This window comes from Paramormyrops kingsleyae, chromosome 4, assembly GCF_048594095.1.
Source record: "Paramormyrops kingsleyae isolate MSU_618 chromosome 4, PKINGS_0.4, whole genome shotgun sequence".
Classification (NCBI taxonomy): Eukaryota; Metazoa; Chordata; class Actinopteri; order Osteoglossiformes; family Mormyridae; genus Paramormyrops; species Paramormyrops kingsleyae.
Window position 1 is genome coordinate 31,426,349 of NC_132800.1, and position 17,810 is coordinate 31,444,158.

Sequence of the window (17,810 nt, forward strand, 5' to 3'; positions counted from 1 at the left end):
TGCCTCTGCCACTCTCTCCGGCGCCCCCTACCAAATCACCCTACCACTGGCTCCTGTCACTTTATTCCAGCCACAAAACTATCACTATTTTTAAAAAACCTTAATGTGTAATATGGTGTATTGCAGCATTCTTCGCAATTATAGGGAGTCATATTGCCTTCCAGGACGCCAACCGAGGTGCATTCTTATTATCATTAAACACAGCGAGCGCTGTTCAACAAGGCCTCGCAGAGAGCAGCTGGCTTTGACAGCAGCATATGAGCTGCGAATGTGCCACACTTCAGTGAGGATTTTTCCCATCATCCTCCGCAGCAAGCACTTGCAAGAACAAGGTAACACACTATTATACAATCACAGAGAAGAGGAGCAATGGAGCTTCACTCTTTTATACACTTTAAAGAAGGATTCGATTTGTTTAGTAATCTGTACTTGAATGCCTGCATTCATGAAGGCAACAACCTTGACAGCATTTTATGGATAAAATCGGATGGGGCTGGCATGATCGCATATCAGTTAGCTATCATACCCTTCAATGCAAGTAAAATAAGTGGAGTGACTTTGGATGAGTACACATGCTCCTCCGCTGTCAATAAGGACGTTATTCCTGTTAGCACATTAGCAAAACTCCGCTTTCAGACTGCAGTGATGCACGCGTCTTCCTGGAGACAGCCCAGAAAGGCACGCAAAGAATCCCCATGGAGCCCAGCGAAGAGTGCAGATTGTCAATCACGTTCGCGACATGATCATTTAAAGCCGAAAGCACCGTTAAAAAAAGCGTGAAACAGAATGACAGGGCGTTAAAAAGGAGCTGAAATGGCTATAGAGCCTAAAACAGACATACTCCTTCGAAGCTGTTCGACCTTAATACCAGGAACGAAAATAAAAACAGATCAAGGCTTCACCCAAAGAACTAAGCCGTTAACGGCGGCGCTACAATAAGACAACTCTGAAAAGCTGGAGGTGGAATTAAAGGATATTTCAAGAAACTTTAGATCCAATGACAGCCAGAGCAAAAAAAAAATCCACGATAAATCGCCTACAATAATCTTAAACAACACACAGAAATGAAACGAATTAGAACAGAAATTAAACAAAGCATATTAGAAGTGTCAATCAGATTCTACAGACAAAAGCCACTCGATTCAGTTCTTCCACCAACGATCTGCCCTAAAAACCAAGACACATAAATCCCAGGCAACAAGACCCCAGATCTGTATGAAACTTCACCCCAGTGACCCCATTATAATCAAAGACACCCCAACACTGACAAAGGCATGTTTACATACAAGTCATTCCTTTAAAGGAAGATTCTGTTATTTAAAAACAATCTCAACCTCTCTTAAGTCCTTCTTTTAAATCACTGCAGTGCCGACTATATTTAGACCCAGTATAGCACAATTAATACATATTTGCTGCAGAGTGCATTGAAAAACATTTCATTTGGTTTGAAAAAAGACTGGTTTTATTGCATTTGGCATGAAGGAACATTCCAGTCTTATTCTGAATAGTATTGTGAATACAGAGTACGCAGGCACACAGGAGAATAATTAACTTAAAACTGTTGGCTGAATGCAATCAAAATATTAAGCGGACAGAATTCCTCACAGAGGGAAAAGCTCAGTGATGATCACACTAAAATCACGGTGAGTAGGATAATACGGAGAAACAGCACGTCGAAATAGAGCAGGGTTATTCAAATCTCGGTCCTCGAAGTCTGAGCACTGCTAGTTTTCCAGCCTTCCTTTACCTGTCAGTCAGGTGTGAAGCCTCTGACCAATCAGAATAGGTAATTATTAAACTAACAACCTGGGAGAACTGAAAACAAGACCTGGATTTAGAATCGAGGTCTAGATTTGAAGAGCCCTGAAATAGAAGATCTTCTATTTCCAGCCTCTAAATGATGCGTGATTTGAAATAGGGGCTGGATTCTTCACAAAACCACGAGGATCACAACCCAGTTTCCACAGCACAACAGACAGAAAGGACCTGATCACATGACCAAACCAGATCCAGCCGCCGTCTGCCGGATGATGCATCAACGATAACCACTGAACACCGTATCTGCTGACGCCAGACAGTTACTCATTTGCACTCATTTGTTTTCCTGAAGTTTATCTGCATTTTAAATCTGAAATCAGTTTGGACTCAGAACAATTTCAGACTAACTCGCATGGATGATGTCTCCATTCACCCTAATTCGTTCTGCCTGATGAGAAATTAGCAAGCAGACAGAGCTTGCGGGCATAAATTACCGCGCGCAGGCGGATATCATTTATGCCATGAAGAACTTTAAGCAGGTTTGCCGCTTCTCAGTGGAGCGATTAAGTAGAGTTGGGTTGAGTCCTAATCGCCCATCTCCACCGGGAATCCAACTCCACGAACCCAGGCAGGTATTCTGCCATTTCCCTGGGCGACAAGCTTTACCAGGGCCAGTAGTGGCCAGAATGTGAATTACTCCCTTAATGATACACAGGGGTGGGGCCACAAGGGGACTGGCTGCATCCGGAAGCTGATTGGCCCCTGGAGTGCCCCCTTCGCCTGTCACTCATCAATTCAAAACACATCATTGGCTAATGATAAGCCTGGCCCCTCTATATAAATTATGCCCCCTTCTCTTCCTGGAGCTCCCTTACTCATGCAGACAGAACATCCTGAGGATGGCTGCTGCTCGTAACTCCCATACCTGCTTATTGAACCCCACCCCCCATCCAGTCACCTAACAAACTAATGTACCAATATGAGTATTAGCAGACACGGGCCGTCTTTGCTAAGCACACTGTAGTAGCTAACAGTATAGCCCTACACTTTACCACAGTCCCTCTGCACAAGGGAAGGGTGATACTTACTAATGCCACCCCAGTATGAAAACTGCAGCTCAATACTACAGTTATTACAGAAATATACATGGGTACATTTATGGTGACACATCATATTATTAAACTAGATGTTGGCAAACATCTTTAAGCATCATCTACAGATCTTAGCTATTGTGTAAACTAGATCAGAGCATTGTGGGGGGGGGGGGGGGCTCACAGTGTCCGGTGGGGGCTGACCCCTCCGGTGCCTGCGGGGCGGCCTCGGCCTGACCCTGGTCACGTGATGCAGGGGGGCGCCTTGGGTGGGCAGGTCCGACAGACACTCCCAGGAGGTGGCGTGAGACATGGGGGCGGAGAGAGGGGGGGCCGTGGAGGGGGGAGAGGAGCTGGAGTCGTCCCCCAGACCTGAGAAAGAGAGGGATGCAGAGAAAGAGGGATCCTTACAAATGGACGCGTTCAGTGTGCACACGCTGGCTATACTGTACCTACTGGCAAAGGTGCTGGGCATACATTAATTCTGCATTTGCACCTTTAAAATGTTAATTACTGCTTTCTAAGTGATTTAAAAACACTTGTTACGCTGGGGAGGGATTTCTGAGGCACGCGTCTGTGTCTGTCAGGAACAAGGTGATTTCTGGGATAGACTCTGGACCTCCAACTGATCATTTCTAGATGGACAGATTCGATTCTCCTTCATTTAGGGCCCAGTTTATCAGGCTTTATATGGCAGTAAGTAAGTCTAATTTACACACAGATTTCTAATTTACACACTGCTACCATATTGTTAGACACTTGCTAATTTAAGGTTACATAACAGTTTACTAAGGATGGATACTTAAATAATGATGGATGGACTTAAAAGAAAACATCCTTCATCCTGGAGTGAGGCCTGTGTTCTTCCATCAGCTCAGGTCCCTGAGAAGAACCTGCCTGATCTTTAACACTGATTAAAGGTTTAAAGTGCTACTTCATTGACTGGTTCTTAAGCCTGGTGTTATCCCTCAGTACACACAAACATCCTCCAGGGGGCGGCATGATAAACACCCCTCACACGCATCCCAAGGCCTCGCTGTGTCTAATCTGTCGTGAATACCAGCCGCCCGGAAGCCCCTTTGAGATGGAGGGGGGGGGGGGGGGGGACTCACTCAGCCTTGTGGAAACAGGGCGAATCCGTCGGGTCCTGGAACTGCGCTTCTTAATAGCGATGGTGTCCTACAGGGAGAGGAGGAGAACCAGAGGGACTGAATTGTGTGGCCGGCCCTTGGATGAAAAGTTCACCCCATAAGCTTGGGAGACTTCAGGCATTTACATGCCTAAGTGGGCTGGTACCCAATACTTTACAGACGCCATGAAAACCCCGATTTCCTGGCTAAATTGTCCACTGTGGTCCTTGCAAATCTGCCCTCCTAATCATCCCCTATACCTAACTGGTGAATCCTATTGGTGAAGTGACGCCTCCAATCCCTGACTATCACACTGAGCAGGAGCTGCAGCCTCCAACCATTGACAAAAGACCCAGTTTAAAAGTTCCTTGACACCTGGATGCTTTTGGCAGAGACATCAAGCTCAGTGCGATCGATAATGATTCAAAAGATAAAAGTATAAAAGACCTGGACAAACCAGACAAGAGATCAAAAGAGGCACAGCAAATCCGCTCAGCTGTCAGGCACGGAACACACACAAACACACACACACACACACACGGAAACTCACAATGCTGGTGCCCAGCTCCTCGTCGGTGATGTCCATGGAGTCACGGTGGCGGTATGAGCGTTTACCTGTCCCTCCGTCCCCATCCCAGCGTTTCAGCTGGGACACCTGGTGCGTCTGGGGACAGGAAGGTGAAACATGAACATGGGGAGGGCACAGTTCGGGGGGGCGGGGGTAAGATGTCAGTGGAACAGACACACAGGGTGCAGTGTGACCATACCAGGGTCTTGTGAGTGGCGTACAGCTCCTGCAGGATCTGATCCACGATGGAGTTGGTGAGGTAGGAGACCACGGACAGCTTCACCTCCCTGTGCGAGAGGAGAGCGAGCGACAGAAATCACTAATCACCCCCTCCTCATCTTTATTGATGCACCTTCTGTATTCCCTTTTGAAAATGAACCAACACCGTCACAAAATATTTTGCCTGTGTTTGGCATTCACTCAATTCTTTGGTAATTTTAGTTTCATCACTCGGATAACAGCAAGAGGTAAAAGCCCAGACTGAATGACACTCACAATGCAGTGCATTTCTTAACTCTCCAGCCTGACTTTTAAATTGCCATGCCATCACTGCACTTTGCGTCAACACTAATATTTTCTCATGTATATGCCACAATGTTACAGACTAAGTTATTCAATTATACCTGAGTTCAGTTCCAACATATGTAGAGTATACGGAAAGTCTTGGGATGTTTGCTTCATTTTGTAAAAATGCTGCAAACTTATTAGTTTCATAACACAAGTCCAACCAATATTTAACATATCTGTACATATCCTTCACACAGACATTATTTGTTTATGTATCTTTTTTTGACCGACACATTCAATTCTGCTCTTGTTATGAATTGCAATTGTAGTCACTGGCTCCAAAGTATCACTAAACAGAAATGTTTGGTTGTTTTATGTTACTAATTAAAAAGCCCCCAGTGAGACTGCTTGTCAATGAACCTTTTAACTCAGGACAACTGTTTTAGTTACAATTTGGAATTCAATTTTTTACTATATTAAATGAATGTTTTACTTAAAACTACTGGTTGTTTCTAATGTGATATATATTTTAGACATTTAACAATTTGGTTTAACAATATTGGTAAACAAATGAATACTGTAATCAATAAATGCACTATTTTTGCTGAATTAAGCAAGCATCCCAAAACTTTGTGTGCATTGAATATACCAAACGTATAACTGACTGAAAGAATTAATTCATGTTACAGAAATTGCTAATAGTTTTCCACTTGCACGAGGACAAATAATCGTTGTTCCTTGCAGACTGATCATTTCCATACACTGGTATCTATTATATTATGCGGCTTTATGAGAATTTTATAGTATCTTTGTGTTGTTCTGGGATGAGTTGAAGTCAGCTGACATGCCCATTCAGATTTCTGCTGCCATTCTGTACAACCTGCACACAAGTAAAGTGATCCTGGGGTCCCATTGACCCGCTCACACTGCCCGACTGAAGCGGGTGTTTCGCACAGGTGCTGTAATACGTTTGCGTAGGTGAACGTGAACTTGAGCAGGGAGGGCAGAACTCACTCCAGGGCCCGGTGCACGTCCTGAGCCGCCCGCTCCATCAGCGCTGTGCGGATGGCCGAGCGCGGCACCGACACTCTCTCCGCCACCGAGGACAGCGGCGGGGTCAGGTGCTCAGCCGCCGCGGACGACAACGGGCACAGTTCTCGGCAAAGGGACACCATGGAGTCCACAATCACCTGAGTCCACAAGAGGCCGGCCAATCAGAAAGAGCGGCAGGCAGGTGTGCATAGCAGGCCTGCCGCGCTGCGATGACGCTGCGTGTGCATGACTTTGCGGATTTTAAAGGCACCAAAAAGCCATGGTGTATAAATGAAAGTACACAGTTTACAAGTTTCTGCAACAACAGAATATTTCTTGCATGAGAAGGATCCACTTTAAATTCACCAGCATCTGTCACGTAAGATACGACAACGTATGATTTAAACAGAGCCCTAATAAGCTCCACAAAACGCAGACTGTGCTGCATGTGTTGTACTGCCATAAATAGAGGCGAGAGGGCGAGCTGTAAACAGTGTGGGGCGGCGTGGGACAGCGGGGAACGCGAAGGAGCAGGCGAGGCGGCGAGGCCTGCCGCAGGAAGGGCCGGGAGCTGCCCGCGGGCTCACACCTGCAGTTCCTTGTCCGCGGCCTTCGCCAGCTCACCGGCCAGCGAGTCCAACCTCTGCCGGACCGGCCCGTCCACGGAGAGAACATGGGCGAGCTCGCACAGCGAGGGATACAGCTGGGCAGGATGGAGATGGATGGAGGCCATTATTACAGAGCCTGCCTACACTATGTATAGCTATTGTGTGTATAACACACAGACACACACACACACACACACTCTCTCTCTCTCTCTTCAAATCCCAGGAAGGGCCTGGCTCTTATATGCTTGAAGAAGGTACTTAACCTGAATAACTTAACCTAACTAGCTAACCTACTTAACCTGGTTAGTTTTACTGTATACACACCTCAATAATAAGCTACATGCTCTCTCTCCTGTGGATCAAGATGCTTCAACGGAAACAATAAGAGGAACATAATGCGATGCGTGTGCATGTATGACGCGGACGTCAACGGAGACGGGACCTCACCGCGCGGGAGTTGCGCGCCTCCTTCAGCACCTGCCGGGCAGCTTGGAGCTCCTCACTGTCAGTGACCCCCCGCAGGATGCAGACCTGCTGCTGCACGCGCACGCAGAGGCGCTCCATCACCTGGGGGGGGGGGCGCGTGGGGAGCAGCAGAGCAGATGGAGAGGGGAGAGCCGGGATGAAGGTGGGCGGGCGGGAAATTCGAGAAAGGGCAGAGAAGGATTGGGGAAGGGCAGGGTGAGGAGAGAAGAGAGGCAGGGCGGAAGGGGGAGGGGTTAGCCATCACTCCATCTTTGAGAGGGGGCGGGGCTTAGATGGGTGGAGCACGAGGGTCATTATACGGACGCGGACCTGCTCAGCTGTGCTGGTGACCAGGCCCTGGTGCAGCCGGAGTGCCTGCTTCTGTGAGAAACGCTGGGTCTGGTTGTTCCTCAGCAGGGCACGCTGGATCTGCCAGACAGGGAGAGCTCCAGTCAGTGCCCCGCCGGGGGCGGGCCGCGAAACAGAGACATTGCCGGAGAAAAGCTGAGACACTCTGCTACACCCCTAACTCCCAAAGTATGACTTGTTAGCATTTCGGTCACATACGCAGGCAGCCGCAGTAAATCTAATTCCATGAGTATCATTTTTTCAGACACCGATCCAACAAAGTATAATTAACATTTTTAAAATGTCATTTTGGCTTTTAAATAGTTACGATGCCCCCACCTTGGTCAGCGCCTGCTCCGTCCTCTCGGGGGCGCTGCGGTACGCCTGCGTGACATCACTGAGTGGGAGGGGCATGTACTGGAGCGTGAAATTGCTGCAAGGACAAGGGAGAGAGAGATTGGAAGCTGACGGTTAGCCAGGGGAAGCCAGGTCACAGGAAAGGGAGGAAGAGAGACGACTGGCATTCCCATAAATGGTTAACCAATCAGAACTGATGGGCTGAGGGACTCAGCCCACCCCTAAAGACCCACGCATCACGGCTTCGAGGCGGATGGCCCAGGAGGGATGCTGAAGTGACTCCTTCACAGTGACGATTAGTGATCAGGCCAGGAGAACAGCCTCTGGCTCCTTCCAAGACTGTGCGTTTGCTGGATGATTCAGACATGTGTGTATGTGCGTTGAGGACAGTCTGTGAGGGTGAACGCTCACCTTGGTATGTCTGGTTTTAGAGGCTGATTAGCGCTCGTGAGTGTGAATATGCTGTACATGTGCCTGTGCACGAGTGTGTTCGCACGCAGGTCACTCACTGCTCCAGGGCTCGGGCCACGTCCTGAAATCCGGCCGCCGAGGTCCCATTTCGGTCCCACGTCACACTCCTAGAGGAGGAAAAGAGAGAGACAAGGAAGAAAGGAGGGAGAGAGAGAAGGCATTGGAAAATAACGCAGACAGGCAGCACGGCAGGGAGAACACAGTGAATTTATCACCGCTTTATTTCCCCATTTTCATTGTGTTTTTAAATACCACTCCAAGCAGAGCTACTCCTCATACCAGTTCTCCCGAGAGTCATATACAAATATTACTGTATTTGTACTATTTATAAAATGCAGTAGACATTAGACTGTATGTGTCAGGTATTATTTTCTCTCCATCTTATGTCCCACACTCCCGCTCCACCTGAAAACGAACGTGAAGGACTGCCTCACAGTCCTCGTACAGTTGAACATGAGCATGAAGGATTGACCCACAATCCTGCTCCACCCAAACCAAAGTGTAAGGAATGGCCTATAACCATCCTCCACCTGAAGATGAGTGTGGACTGACACACAATCCTCTTCCATCTTACCTGATTGTGGTGTTGATCTGCAGGGCTTTGCTCAGCATCTTGGCCCCGATGTCCTCTAAGCTGTTCCCACTCAGGTCCACCTTGCGCAGGCAGGTGTTGCTGCCCAGGGCGTTGACAAGCACAGCGCCGCGTGACCGAAGCCGGGAGTCGACCAGCGAGAGAGACTGGAGCCCCTGGGGTGGAGGGGGGAAGACCAAAAAAAAAAAAGAAAACAAAAGATGACTCACATGACAAAGGAGACGTTGGGGGTCACACAGCCAGGACAGAGTGAGCTCTCTGTCATCATGGCCAGAAGGACAGAATGTGGCATGAAGAGGCAGCTCAGATCAGAGCAGAAGCTCAGCGAGATGGACACTATACAGGGGGGTGCCGCATCATACCCTGTCCTCCGTCACCCCGTATTTTCCACATTCTGCCCTCCGTTGTCACCTTTTTCTGTCTTTCTTTGTTAGTGTTTAGAGAACAACAGGACAGGAGTGGGGGGAGGAGGGTGGGGGGCGAAGGGCCACTGCGGTGGAGGATTGGAGGGATCCAAAGAGCAGTGGCCGGTCACACCTTCAAATGCGTGTGACTGATTCACCGAGCAGACCCCGCGCTCCATACTGGTACATGGAACAGTGACCAGTAAGGGCCGGCGGTCGAATATGGGTGTGCATGCCAGCGCGTCTACGAGGCTCAGAGCGTGACGAATACTCACACACTCCTCTTCCTGTATGAGCTGAACCAGTTTCTGCAGGATCTCATCCAGCACCCTGCAGACGTAAGGAGGGAGGGGTGTGGTGTCAGTGTACTGGGGTAGGCACAGGGTAGGAGGCATACATCATCTCCCCCTACACTAAAGCACTCTCTGACCATTATGATCATTTATACACCCCCCCCCCTCCCCCCAGCACCCAGCCTCCTCGGCCCTGGGGTCGCCCACATGCCTCCGCCTTACTTAATTCCACCCGAGTTGTCTATCTGGTGACAATACCTGCTCTTGACATTAAAGTTCTTGCCCAGCAGGAGGTGCTTCAGGGAGGGGTGGCGGGAGAGGGCCGTAAGGACAGACAGGAGGTCGCCATCCAGTCCTGGGGGGGGGGACCAGATGGGATTAGAGCACGGCGTCACCAACCACAACAAACATTTCAGGACATTTACACGTGATGACAGAAACACATGTCGCAGAACATAAACACGCAGCGTAAGAGCACTTTCTAATGGAAGATGCGTTATGTCCCTGCCGGCAAAATGCGTTGACACCTCATCAACAGGCCGAGCTGATGCCAGAGCAAAGGGCCTCACTGCCCCCGTTTCACCACGTCAGCACACGTCTACGTAAACTAGTCTTTCTCAACCCAACACGCCTGGACTAGGTTGTCGGTGTTCCTGAATGCCTGGGAGCTGAGAGGGAGCAAAAATGTGGACTTTCAAGGGGTCTCCAAGGACTGGGTTGAGATCTAGAATCACTGACATGGACCATGGAATTCAGACAGTAGGCGGTGATAGTTATAGACAGTCACACGCGGACCAGACACCCAGAGGTACATAAGACTTTGTGAGCTTTTAATTCCTCTCACCATTGTCTGATATGTCAAGTGCGCTTATGCAGGTCACCCTGGGAAACAACTCGCTTATCACAGCTGCTCCTGGTGACCTAAGCTGAGAGAGAGAGAGAGAGAGAGAGAGACGGAGAGAAAGATGGGGAAGAGAGAGAGCCGGGTAGAGGTATGAAAGGAGCTGGGAGAGCAATTGTATTCCATGATTTGAAATTTAATACACGCTTCCTATCACTCAATGTCCAAATGGCAAAAAAAAAAAAATCTACCATTGCCTACAGAGACCTTTGAAAAGTCTCTAGAGTCAGGAAAGTGCTCCTACCTCACAGCCGCTGATGTCCAGGTGCAGATCGGTGATGTGGGGGTTCAATGACAGCCCGATGAACAGAGTTCTTGTCGGAGAGAGGGAGGAAAGAGGAGGTCTCGCAAAATCCCTGACCCAGCTATAAGTCTGCTTATGTAAATGCGCGCACTGCTTACGGAGGCGTATATTTTATAGGTGATAGTCTAAAAAAAATCCCAGAAATCCGGGTATAAATTTCAGCATTACAGCAAATACTGGGACTCATCCTTTAAAAAGCAGGAAACCAGACCTTGATACACTGACCCCACAGCAGACGTTTAAAGTGTTTAAGGAGCATGTAATCCAGACACGACTGATCCACCCCCCCCCCCCCGGTGTTGAGACACCTACCTCAGCGCGTCCGCTGGCAGCTTCACGGACGCCAGGCTGACATGCGTTAGGCTGAAAGCAGAGCTGAAGAACTGCCGGAAGAGGGGCAGGGTCTCCCGCATTTTCCTGACGACAGGAGACAGCCCAGGCGGACCTTTGTTATGTGTGACCCTCAACGGGCCATCGGCAACACAAAAGCAGCATGAATGACAGTGGCAGGGGTCCAACAAGCCAGCCCAGATCAGGGACACTTACGAAATCCGCTAGAAGCGCCACCTTTCGTAAGCGCTTATCGAGCACGCGGTTGTGGCCAGCCGGGGAAGCTCTCCCGGGAAGTACAGCGTACGAGGCAGGGAGCAGGGCTGGGCAAGACGCCAGTCTTTTTCAGGGCACATACTGACACAGATGCAACCACACACTGCAGACACTTTGGAGACATCAATTGACTATAACACATGTTTTTGGACTATGGAAGGGAACCCACACAAACACAGAGAGAACACGCTCCTCTCCACAGGCACAGACCCCGGACCACAATCCTGGATGATAAAATTTACCAAGCCTGGGGGGAGGGGGGGTGTCAAGGCTGTGTGCCTGAGGATCGATCACTACATTTCCCTAGTTCACTACTGTCAAGGCTGTGTGCCAGAGGATCGATCACTACATTTCCCTAGTTCACTACTGTCAAGGCTTCTGAAAGGCTTCCCCTTTCCACCCCGTATGGGTGGGCCAGCCTGCCTGGCAGTAGTTAATGTCCTACTCCCTGTAATAATATAAACATTTGAAATACCAGGCCAAAAAAAAAAAAAAAAGATATTTTAATGTTAGAATTGATTTTCAAAATAAAACATTCAATATTGAAAGAATTGATATTTCAGTGTAGAGCTGCACGTCCTTACTGGCAAGCCCATATTGCTAACTACTAGTACACCTTATAAATTCATAAGCTGGCTCAGATTTTGTTTTATATGGATAAAAATGTTTTTGAGGTGCACTGGTGGATACAGGAATGGGCAGAATGGGACACCCGCACACACAAAAAATATATCAATGATGTCAGAGAGGGTACCCTTATTCTAGTTTGTGAGCTAGACAGACTACCACTCAAAAGTACAAGGCGGGGTGGGGTGGGGCGGGGCTGACCAGTGTTGCCCCACTGGAAGCCCGAGGGGGGGTATAGTTGGGGAATCTATCAAACAGTGAAGCTCTAATTTTGTACAGTACTAACGCAATTAGCAAAATCAGTTACACTACAACATTCTACTAAATGAACCACTATTCATTCATAATACTGTAAATGTACAGTTCTTTAGACATATTGTTGCTTTTTTACTGGTTATGTGAAATCCCTAAGAATAATATAAAGCCAGTCAAGGTGAATTTGTTTAGTTTTGGCTCTTGGTTGACAGTCTTGGGTGATGAATTGAATTATTGACGCTTGAGTGCCAAATTAACACAAATGGATAAGAAAAGGTCTCAGCCATCAAATGTCCATTTTAGAAAGAAAGAGGAAAGGAAAAGGGGAGAAATGCACAAATGATAAAGGCATACAGGAATTTAATCTCTTTATGAGTAAAAACATCATTTTTGTTGGGGGGGGGGGGGGGCTGCTGACTGGGGGGTTCGCCCAGGACGCCATACAAGCGAGAACCACCACTGCTGATGCGTGCCCACTCAAATTACTCTTGAATCACTGTAAGCAGACAGCACCACCAACTGTAATGCCAACTCTTCACCATAAAGTCTTCGTTTGTTCAGTTTTAAATCGAGAAAACCAGTTGATCGAGAAACACTGTTACGGGGCTGCCACCTTTGATCAGCTGGCCGGGGTGAGATTTTCAATTCGAGACAAGTCTGCACACACATTTAGAGTTTTATTACCTTGTAAATAGCCTGTGGGCTTGCAAACTGTCCCAACGCTTTTGATTTGGCTAATTTTATGATAGAATAATATAGATTTGCCGTGAGATTATTAGCGTGAGTGTGAAAGTCTGAAAGTGTGAGAGTCCCGCCAGATGCGTGCGAGTTGGAAACCCTGTAGTCTGTCGGCATCTGATAGCGAATAAAAACCATCTGCTGCTACTCGGGGCGGCGGACAAATACCGTACAAAGCGAATCGGAGACCAGTTGATCTTCAGATGGAAACCACAAGTGTGAAAGGCTGTCAGTAACGAGACGCGTGAAGGACTGCCGTGCCGCATCTAAAAATCCCCCAAGGGCACAGCCGGAATCTGACACAGACAGTCCGATAAATTTTACTCTAATTACGCGGAACTAATCACCATTAAATGGACCTCTCGGCATTACAGTGACACCGGTTAATGGCGCCGCTCGCGTCTCGAGTGACGGCGTCTCGCGGAGGAGCCGGCAGTGCGCGGCGCGAGCCCAGCGGCACCGCCGCGGTGGGGAATTAGCGGCGCTCCTCGTTGTTATCCGCGCAGACAGATTTCTGACCCCATTTCATGTGACATTCTGCACACATCGGGGGCTTCTGGCAGCGCCGCGCCATGCCGGAGCCAAACGAGCGCGCACGCAGCCCAGATTTAAGGGTTAGAGAGAGCGAGCGAGAGAGAGATGAAATAGAAAGCGACGCGTTCCCTGTCAACCTGTCCAAAAACGACGCCACAAAAGAAATATTTGCAGAAAAACCAACCAGCACCTTCCAAATGTCATTACCCTCCCAAACGATAAAGGGCTGCGTCCTACCGGGACAAGATAAAAGCACGCAGCAGGCAACCGACCGCCTCGGCACCGTCGGGGAGACACCGGCTAATTTCACAACTGCCACTTTATCAGTGTTTGAAGACAGCGGCCTCTGCCAATGCTGAAAGCGCTCTGATCCTTATTATGGCATATAATTCATTTTTATGTTCTATTTTTGTTCTCATATATACAATTTACAACGGTATTATATTTATTTATCACCGGCGGCTTATTATTATCATTTATTCCGACCAATGTGATGCCGAAGCAGATCGATAGAAACTGAAATTAGATCTTAACCCGGAGGGATTTCCCATGGATCATTCTGCTGTAAAAGTCGTTTTCGACTGTCCCGGGGTCAGCAGACTGTGAGCTCACTTGTGAGAGAAGGAGTTCCTGGATAGGTTCAGGTAGGACAGATCCGCACAGCATCCCCTGAGCAGAGCACCAAACAGCTGAGAAACAGAGAGAAAAGGTTACAAAAACTCTAGTTTGAAGCTTTACTTGTACATATTTAATTAGCTTTTAAAATATTACATTACAAAGAATCAATCCATCTGTTTTCCATAGCCACTTATCCAGTGTACGATTTTGTGTGTGTGTGGGGGGGATGGAGCGTATCCAAGGCAACACAGGACATGAGGCAGAGGACAACCCTGGACAGGATCCCAGTCCATCACAGAACACATGCTCTCATACATCTATTGAAATTTTATTTGCTTTTGAATATAATGTGTATTTAGTTGGCAAGCTGACACCTTTCATCCACAGGGACTTAAATTTTACTCTCACTTATACAGCTGGATATTATATATGGAGACCTCCAACTTAAGTTCAACACTAAAGAGCACAAGCACCATGCCAAATGCGCAAAACATTCAAACGCCTCTCCATCCACTGTCATGCCAATAAATCCCATTGGCTATGAACCAGGGAGAGAAAGGTAGGGGCTTGCATATTAACAAGTATCGATTCTACTGACTCACCGAGTCCACAAGGCAGTCGGTTCCAGAAAGATCCAAATGAACCAGGCAGTTGGGCTGGGCCAGGAAGAGGTACAGGTTCTTCAGAGACACAAGGAGGAGAATGGAAGACAGTTAAAGCAGCAGTACAGGTACTTAAAAGGGCCAGCACTCATGGAGAAAAACAGCCATGGGTGAATGTGAGAGCCACAGGGGTTAATGACGGCGACACCAGGGAATCAGTGAGGGCAGGAGTTGACAATCATGGCATGGTGTCTTATTTTTGGGGTTCAACGGAAGGCCCTGACATTAAGACTACCACAAGTACTGCTGACAGATTCATCTCCAAAGCCATACTGGACCTAAAACAGTCATTACCACCTAATGAACTCCATCTGAACTGGGACAAATGCATTACCTCAGACCCAGGTCAGAATTTCACCCAACCCAATCTAAACACTTTGCACTACAAAGGTAGAGCTCTTTCCGCTGCTCAGACTGAACCACGTTTTTTCGGAGCAGGTACGAAGACCGCTCTGTGAGAGGGAACGTGGCATGACAGCAGTTAAGGAATTAGTTTACTAACAAGAGACCGTGGCACCTTTGAGGCTGCTGTAAGCATCAGTGAATCACACAGTATAAGGATGTGGTACAATTGTTACCAACCTCCGAAATGTTCTGGGACAATGGCATCAGTAAAGCAAAGCATTCAGCGTGGTTTCCAAGACAGGATGCTTTTTAATAATGCATAGCATATTGGGGCTAAACGCTAAGTGGGCTGGCAGAGTCCTGCATGTACTGTGGTTAAGTGGGTTTGTGAATGATGAAAACTGTTTAAAGAAACCGGTTAAAAAAAGGAGACCTTCAGGACAGCAAACAGCTGTGTGGGACACAGGGAACTGGAGGGCGTGACGGGCAATTTTATTTGGAACGTGCACAGTATGAATGGGTGAACCAAACGACGTATTGATACAATACTGGGGTGGTTCTAGGAAGCATAAGAGGGACCATAATTCATACCGAGGGGCCAACCTTATCATTAGCCAATGATATGTTTTGAATCGGTGAGTGACAGAGGAGCCAATCAGCTTTCAGCTGGGGCCATTCCTCCTGTGGCCCGGACCATGCATACACCCCTGCTTTTCTCACCTGTTAAAGGACCACATCTGCCCGACTCTCTCACTGGTGCTTGGAGCAAACTATCATGTGAATACAGGTGCACAGAGTGGCAAAGGCAGGGGTGGAGGGATGGAGAATTCTTACCGTGGCATCTTCTCCGGAGAGCACTCCGGGGTTCTTGCTGAGGTCTAGGTGGAGCAGGGAGTTGGAGTAATCATCACTGGAGCTGAGAGCCTGGGACAGACACACCACACCTGACATGGGGGTGGGAGGGGGAAGGGGGGTGTAGAGACATGTTTATTTCCTTAATTTTCAATTTAATGCTTCATCTGTTACATTTCCTTCAATCCATCATTACGTACTCTGTTCCCTGCATTAACAGCACTAGCTACACAAGCCCCAATACTTTCCAAGCTATTAAAGGGTTTTCATCTTTCGAATTTTAATCGGAGACATAGGAGAGAGGGATGGGGAGGAAGAGTGAAGGGAGGGTTACATTTTCAACTGTTTCCTGTTTGCGTGTTTCATTTACGTGGGATGTCGCGGGCAGCTGAACCAGCAACATTCTGACACCCGTGCTGCCAGTAACCGCAGCAAAAAGCCAGGAGGCGCTATCGCGTTTCGGGGATGGGTGATCGGTCACGGCACTGCGCTGTGCTGCACGTCTCCCTCCGAACGCCTGCGCTCGAATTTCACTTCCCCTAATTCAGTCTGTGTGTCTCTAGTGCATCGACGTGTATTTGGTGGGGAGAGGAAAAAAAAAAAAAAAAAAACGCAATGAAATTTTAGCCCAGTAGTACGAAGAAAAGGGTGATTAGGCAAGAATAATATAGAGAGGAAAAGCAGAAAGGAGGGAGTGGAGAGAGAGTGCAAACATCGCCCGCTGTGTGCAACCCTCTTTTCTGAGCTTTCATTAAAACCACTCGCTCGCTTTAGTCAATACTCCGTGGTCGCCCACGGGGGCTGGCTGCATGGGGCTCACGCAGTCCGGCCTTAACAGAAAACATCCTGTAAGCGATGTTAGGGCTTCACCACCACACCCCCCCGCCGGCTGCACCGTCGTGTCCATAACACCAGCTACTGATGCGCTAACGTCCGTCTGCTCGCAAAGCTAGCGGCAACGCTTAAGCAACTAATGCTTAATGCTGCGTGTCATTGCTTTCTAAATACAGTCGGGCTCAGTCTGGGTCCGTAAAGTTTCTCTCGTAATTGAACAGCTCAGGAAAGATTAAAAAGGAAGTGTGCATTGGCGGGGCCAAAACGGGCAGCTAGAGATCCCTTTATGGCCCCTGTGAACAAGCTCTTGTCAGAAAACAGCACGGATGTGAAGGGAGATGGAAAACAAGGATGATGAGGAGGGCGACCGCGGGCATCAGGGGGCAGCGGAGGGCAGAACACGAAGCGAAACTCACACCGAGTGTAAATAGACTGACTGGGTGAAAGTGCTTTTGCTCCCCAGAGGCCCTACAGAGGAAAGCCCCCCCCCCGCTCCGCGCTTCCCTTACATCCACCGCAGACAAGCCGAAACGGATGAAAGAGGCTCTGGAGGGAGAGGGGCACCATTTTCACCACTAGGGGGCCCCCAGCCTAGCGTGACGTAGAGGGCGGGGCCTACCCTTGGAGGAGAGAGAGGTCTTGGAGAGGTTCAGCAGACGCAGGCCTTTGCTGAGGCGGCAGACTTGCTGGATGAGGTTGGAGACTCCTGTGGAGGCAAACAGCAGGCTGAGAGTCTCTCTCGCTCGCTCACTCGCTTGTCCGCACAGTGAACCAGAAGACTACATACCACAAAGGTCCCATTAATGAGACGCACAGGCATATACACACACGCGCACACGCTTGCACACACACACACACAGCTACTGATGCAAGAGCGTGACAGGTGTCAGAAAGGCAGCTGCAGGTGGGC

The 17,810-nt window shown here is 48.5% G+C and overlaps 1 protein-coding gene across 4 annotated transcripts in view; it reads right to left on the reverse strand.

The window, feature by feature from the left end:
* carmil3 (capping protein regulator and myosin 1 linker 3) overlaps positions 1-17,810 on the reverse strand; it is a 44,022-nt gene that overhangs the window by 8,736 nt on the left and 17,476 nt on the right. For all 4 annotated transcript variants that reach the window (XM_023832674.2, XM_023832673.2, XM_023832672.2 and 1 more), the window contains 20 exons: positions 17,520-17,606; positions 16,049-16,158; positions 14,810-14,887; positions 14,202-14,278; positions 11,142-11,246; positions 10,770-10,839; positions 10,469-10,550; positions 9,883-9,979; positions 9,607-9,661; positions 8,910-9,082; positions 8,374-8,442; positions 7,847-7,940; positions 7,490-7,588; positions 7,142-7,261; positions 6,676-6,789; positions 6,069-6,244; positions 4,747-4,834; positions 4,530-4,643; positions 3,962-4,028; positions 3,034-3,221 (listed from right to left, as the gene is read on the reverse strand). In XM_023832674.2, coding sequence (XP_023688442.2) covers positions 3,034-3,221; positions 3,962-4,028; positions 4,530-4,643; positions 4,747-4,834; positions 6,069-6,244; positions 6,676-6,789; positions 7,142-7,261; positions 7,490-7,588; positions 7,847-7,940; positions 8,374-8,442; positions 8,910-9,082; positions 9,607-9,661; positions 9,883-9,979; positions 10,469-10,550; positions 10,770-10,839; positions 11,142-11,246; positions 14,202-14,278; positions 14,810-14,887; positions 16,049-16,158; positions 17,520-17,606 — 2,063 coding nt within the window. The remainder of the gene's footprint in view (positions 1-3,033; positions 3,222-3,961; positions 4,029-4,529; positions 4,644-4,746; positions 4,835-6,068; positions 6,245-6,675; positions 6,790-7,141; positions 7,262-7,489; positions 7,589-7,846; positions 7,941-8,373; positions 8,443-8,909; positions 9,083-9,606; positions 9,662-9,882; positions 9,980-10,468; positions 10,551-10,769; positions 10,840-11,141; positions 11,247-14,201; positions 14,279-14,809; positions 14,888-16,048; positions 16,159-17,519; positions 17,607-17,810) is intronic.